General features: G+C 52.1%; 1 protein-coding gene across 2 annotated transcripts in view; it reads left to right on the top strand.

Moving 5' to 3' along the window:
• Positions 1-3951: 3951 nt before the first annotated feature.
• CPEB1 (cytoplasmic polyadenylation element binding protein 1) overlaps positions 3952-5501 on the top strand; it is a 35076-nt gene continuing 33526 nt past the window's right edge. The window contains exons 1-2 of one of the 2 annotated variants that reach the window (XM_008631262.2): positions 3952-4042; positions 5311-5488. In XM_008631262.2, coding sequence (XP_008629484.1) covers positions 5413-5488 — 76 coding nt within the window. In that variant the 5' untranslated portion in view covers positions 3952-4042; positions 5311-5412. Of the gene's footprint in view, positions 4043-5310; positions 5489-5501 lie in introns of those variants that run through there. The other variant, XM_008631259.2, reaches the window with a different exon arrangement.

The following is a 5501-nucleotide window of genomic DNA, read 5'->3' as shown; positions in this document are numbered from 1 at the left end:
TCCGGCGAAAGCTGAATCTGAAAGGAAGCTTGACGGAGGGTCGCGGGCTGATTTCTCCCATAGCACGCTGGTAGGATAACTGTCTTCAATGTTGAGTGGAGGGAGGGGCCCGGGGGGGGGAGAGGACAGTGACAAGGCACGATGGTGGCAGGATGTTGGTGTGGGGAGGGTGGTGGGATGGCGTGGCAGTAGGATGGGACAGTGACAGACAGGACAGGGGGGGGGGGGGGGGGGGGGGGGGTGACACAGGAGACGCAGTTCAGAGCTGAGTATGGACAAAGGTGACTCTTCTGAGCGAGACACGTCTGCTGAAAAACAAGTTCTTTTTTTACCCTTCATTATTCCCCAGCTGAAACCAATTAATGCTCGTTACAGGTGCCTGTGTGATGGGCTAACAAGGTGTGCTGGCACCTGGAGCGCTGGTGAAGGGGTACAGCTGTGCACAGGGTGGGAGCTGGGCTCTGGGAAGAGCTCCAGGACCCCGTTGCTTTGCTGCAGTTTGTCTCAACTGGAACAGTCTCCCTAAACCAATTAAAACCTTACTCAGCTTTGACAATCTGCTGCAACAGGCAGCTGTGGGTATTGCTCGTGTACAAAACTGCTTGTGAGTGATGGCTTCAAAATGTTTTGTTCCAAAAAAAATACCAAATAATAGCTGCCTTGATGGGGAAATGCGTTTAAAAACAGGGATTTGTCAAAACTGATGTGGTTCTGAAGTCAGTGCTCCCCTGTGAATTAAGACCATCAAAGTCCCTTCTAGTCTTATTTCCAACCAGGTGTATTCAAGATGTCTCTACTCAGTAAACCCCGGGACAGCTGCTTAAGCTTAGCCTTGCTGATGGTGGGAGAGCTGGTGCAGCCTTGCCTCACCCTTTTTTGGGGTGAGCTGGGGGTGGGAGTGTGTTGCTTGGTGGAAACAGTTACACCAATGTTGTGTTTTGCGTGGGTGTAGCTGACTTCAACTTGGGAAGCAAAGCGTACCCACAGAAAAGGATTTTCTGAGCTGCCTTTCACTGAGGTATGGGGCCATCTTGGCTTGGCTATGTTGACGTGGGCATTATTTTAACAGCATCTTAAATTTTGTCTTGGGATTCAAGAACCTCTTGGCTGTAGCTACAGCTCCAAGAACCCCTCTGGGCATCAGCCTGGTGCTGCCTGGGTGATATTTCTGTGGAAGGTGTAAAAAGGAAAGGCTGGATTGTAGCGGAGGTGGATGAGCCTTGCCTGCTCCATAGCATCCCCAGGAGTTAATGCACATCTTGGCCATACTGGCAGCCAAGCTGTGTTTAATGACTTCCCTAAGGATTAGGCTATCCTAATCCTGTGCTAGTGCTGTTGTGATGCTGCAGGTTCTGCCTAGCCCTGGGATTTCATTATCTCTAGGTTTCCTGCAGGTGTGTGTGCCTCAGGGCTGTGGAGGTTCCCCATTTCTTTGCCTTGGACAGCTTCGGGGTGTTTTGCTGACAGTCAGTGTGTGTTGTGCCACTGACTGAGTGCTGCTGGGTGTGCCTGGAGTGGGCCCTCCTGCAGGTAAACTCTGCAGGCGGGGTTTTCGGGGGGGGGCTCTGCTTGGGGCTGGTGGGATGGGAACTCCAGGGACCTGCCAGCTTCCTGATGCACAGCTGGTAAACAAGAGCTCTGTGCCATGCTGGTAAGGCTTGTTGGTGCTCTGTTACTGAGAGAGGGGCAACTCCTCTCTCTTTCTTGGCACTCCTTTTCTCAATTCTGTGTTTTTGTTTGGGGTGCGAGAGGGGTCTGGAGCCATACCTCCTTGAAACCTCAGCGTTCAGGGAATGAATTTTCCTGCTTGGACATAAGTTCTTAGTTGAGCCAGGATGCGGAGGACTGCCCTCCTGCCTGAGCTTCATCTTGCTGTGTCTGTGTATGATGCTGCTTGGGTCTATGTTTCTGACTTCCAGTGACTTAGCCTACAGTCTCAGAATCATTTGTGCCATGGCACTGTGTGCCTGCTGCAGAGAACTAATCTCTAAGAGACTGGGTGTCTTACCAGGTGTTAGGAAGTGGTGTTTGACTCCTGCTGGCTTTAAAGAACCTGTCAGCTGGATCAGCTTCTCCATTGACTTGTTCATCCCCTGGTAAAACACTGTCTGCACCTCTGGATTGGGGTTGTGAGGTGTAGCGGGATGGAATGGCTGAGAATGGCTGTTGGGTCACTGGTTGGTGAGACCCAGGGTGTCTCTCACGGTCCCAGGAGGACCCACCGGTGCTGCTGGACTGGTGCCTCTGGAAGCAGAGGGGATCTGTAGTTTGTAGCTGCAGTGTGGAGGGCTTCCAGGGAAGCCTCGAGAGGCAGCGTGTTGAACTTGCCAAATCCTTCCAGGTGGGGCAGAGAAAGCGAATCCTACCTGGGCTCGGGAGTGCTGCGTTGCTCGTCTTGGGTGGGGAGGTGAGAGTGGCGCCGGCTCTGGGGATGCAGCCTCAGGCGTGGTGTTTCCCTGTGCTTTGGTATTGACTCCGAGACGGAAGGATTTGGGTGGATTCTTCAGTTTGCAAACTCTTTCCACCATCCTTTCCAGGCTGGTTGGGGGTGGTTTGGGCTCTGCGTGCTCTGGAGATCTGCAGAGCTCTTCTCAAAGGAGTATCTTTTTTTTAGGATTGGGGGAGGAGGGTGAGCCACGACCCCCTTCCTACAAGGGATTGCAGTGCTACAAGGTCCCCCCTACCCTGTGTCCAGGATGATTCAGTGTCCCAGGGATATCCTTGACAGTCTAGGGTTAAAAGCTCTCTAGCAGAAGGGATTTTTGTGGAAAGGCTTGGCTGTGTTCTCGCTGGTTTCTGTTCCTGTTTGGAGCAGGACTGGTGCTGCCAGTTGTGGAGGCTAAATGAGAAGGAACGGGTGGGGCGTTCGGCTGGCTGCTCCGGGTTATTTTGTCTCGCTGGAAGAGACTCCTAGGGAAAAGCTTTGCCTCACGATTTAAGTGGTTCTTTTACAGGAACAGGAGTAGAATGCGGAGTTTCATGCTTGTGCCAAGGCAGCCTGATGCGGCACTCCTTTTTATTAAAGATGACTGGCAATACTTTTGTAATTTGAGCTTCTGTACTCCAGCTGCTCTTTATAAAGATGGCTTAAAGCTCGCTCTGCCTGTTCTCTCAGCCTGCAGCTCGCTTTTAGCCTTACCTGTTCCACGCTTGTAAATGTTCCAGAGTCCCGGCGGTGGGCTCTGATGGGAAAGATGTCTGCTCATGTCTTTACAAACAATTCCATGGCTGAGGGTACGGGTGTTAAGGTCTTTGAAATGGCTCTTAATGTCTCTACCAACTTCAAGCCGCAGGTTTGTTACAGAACCCAGACAGTTTGACTCCTGAAACAGACAAAGGGTCTGCAGAAGCCTGAGTTTCTGAGATTACTGTGTGGAGGGGGGGAGAGGGGTGGGGGGGAATATGCGGTAGGCAGCTCGGGAAGGCTGTACCTTCCTAGTACCTCAGCCGATGGGGAAAGGAAGAGGGCAACGTGCGGCCGGGAGTTCAGGCTAAGAGGAGGCTGCGCCCTGCGAGACCTGGAGAGAGAAAACCCCACGGGCGTGTGCCCCAGTGCACTCTCTCCCTTTATTCGAATAAAGTTGCAGGACTCCTCTGTCTCCTTTATGGACACTGGCTTTTCACGGCGTGAAAAGCACAGGTCTGAGCATTTCAATAGCCCAAGATGCCAGCCCTCAGCGCTGAAGAGATGCTAATAGCCCTAAATGGGCTGGAGTTCGCCAGTAATTGCTCAGGTCCCGCCTGAAGGCACCGTGCGAGTTGACCGCTCGGTAGCTTATTCCTTTTTTTTCTTCCAGGACTGAGTTTCCTTTGCTTTTTTTAGCTAAGTGGTGGCGAGTTGGGGAAAACGATCAAGTCGTGCGCGTCTAATGACGAGGTGGGGGGGTGGAACGTAAGTGCCAGACATGGGCTGGGCTAATATTCCCGTCTCCACGTGAAGTTCAGTTTAGACCAGCCTCCTTGAAAGATCAGCGAGGGGTCATTTGAAAGTAAAACCAGCGCGGCGCTTCAGACCTGTTTGCAAGTGAAGCAGGACTGGAGGGTAAGTGCGGCCTGAAACTTGCAGAAGCGCATCCAAGAGGTGCCTGTATTAAATGTCTTCTCGACAAGTACAAATAGCCCAACTTAGAGCTTCGGTGTGTTGGAAGCGCAGGGGCTCGTTTGCCAGACTTGATGCTATTCAGTTCTTTGGATTTGGATTTAACTTGATTTGCTTAATGGCCAGTATTCTGCTCCGGAGGCCAGGACTGGCGGGGTTGTGCCTCCCTGCTCCTCTCTTTAATGCGGGTTTTAATTGCCGGCGATACCGATTGCTCAGCATGCTCGGGAGCAGAATTTTGCAGTGGCTTTTTGGGTGGCGGGCAGACCTGTCCTCGGCCCCAAAACGTTGGTCGAGATGAAGCTTAGCGGCTTCTAAACTGGCCGAGGCTTGAGTGTGGTGCAGCTGCTCCCGAACGAGCCTGCATGTCAGTGGCTTGTGAGCAGAGCTGGGAAAGCAGTTGTTCTTCCCGGTTCTCTGGACCGGCACCAGGGTGCAGGAGGGGTTTGATCTTTCCCAGGCAGAAGCTTTACAAGAGGTAATGCTTATTAAGGATGGTCCCAAAACCTTGATGCTGGTGGATCTGTGCCCGTGGAGGGTTGTGCTGAAGCAGAGCTGGTTTGGGGTAACCACCTTTGTGGTCAGGAGCTGCTGCCTGAAGGGAAGATGAGGATTTTATCTTCTGCCTTTCCTCAGGATTTGGGGCTGCTTGATTAGCTGGGAAGCAGTGTTGTTTGGGGTTTTTTCTGCAAGCCTGAAGTGATTGCTGCTGACTTGGATCATTCCAAGATACTGTTCAGAACCCCAAGATGGGTAGTGAGGTGAGTCTTGCACTCCTCTGCCGTGCATAAGAGGAGCTGCTGTGGTTCCTTGTGTCAGCCTGGACCGTGAACATCCCACTTATCCCTTGGTGTCGGGAGACTGATTTTGGGGGAGAAGGTGTGTGCCCCATTAATCAGATCTGTGCTAGTGTTGTGATGTGCTGGAGAAAAGCAGCAGGGAGCTGTGTTCATAACCCAGCTGGTTTGGTGTGGCTGTCAGTCTAAAGTCCATGGAACTGTGTGTGGTGGGCAGTCTGCTCTGGTGTGCTGTGCCGACAGATTGCTGACCCGTTTGCTTAACTGCTTCTTTAATGCCAAGAATTGGGCTTGAGTGTTGCTAAGACCTAGCTAATGTGAGTATTGGAGGCAGTCCAGGCGTTCCACAGCGTGTTGAAAGCTCAGTGCTGAGTACTTGCCTATTTGACACAAATACTGGTTCTTTTTTACCAGAAAGAAGATCCTGTGAGGAGCATAAAAGACTGCTGGGATAGCCCGAATGCCCCTGCACTTTCCACCTGCAGCAATGCGGATATATTCCGCCGGATAAATGCCATGTTGGACAACTCTCTGGATTTCAGTGGGGTCTGCACCACGCCTGTCACAAAAAGCAAATGTGACACCCTGCCAGGTAATGGAGGGGG

The sequence above is a fragment of the Corvus brachyrhynchos genome, unplaced genomic scaffold, assembly GCF_000691975.1.
Source record: "Corvus brachyrhynchos isolate BGI_N302 unplaced genomic scaffold, ASM69197v1 scaffold164, whole genome shotgun sequence".
NCBI classification, from domain to species: domain Eukaryota; kingdom Metazoa; phylum Chordata; class Aves; order Passeriformes; family Corvidae; genus Corvus; species Corvus brachyrhynchos.
This window is presented reverse-complemented; position numbering and strand designations above follow the sequence as displayed.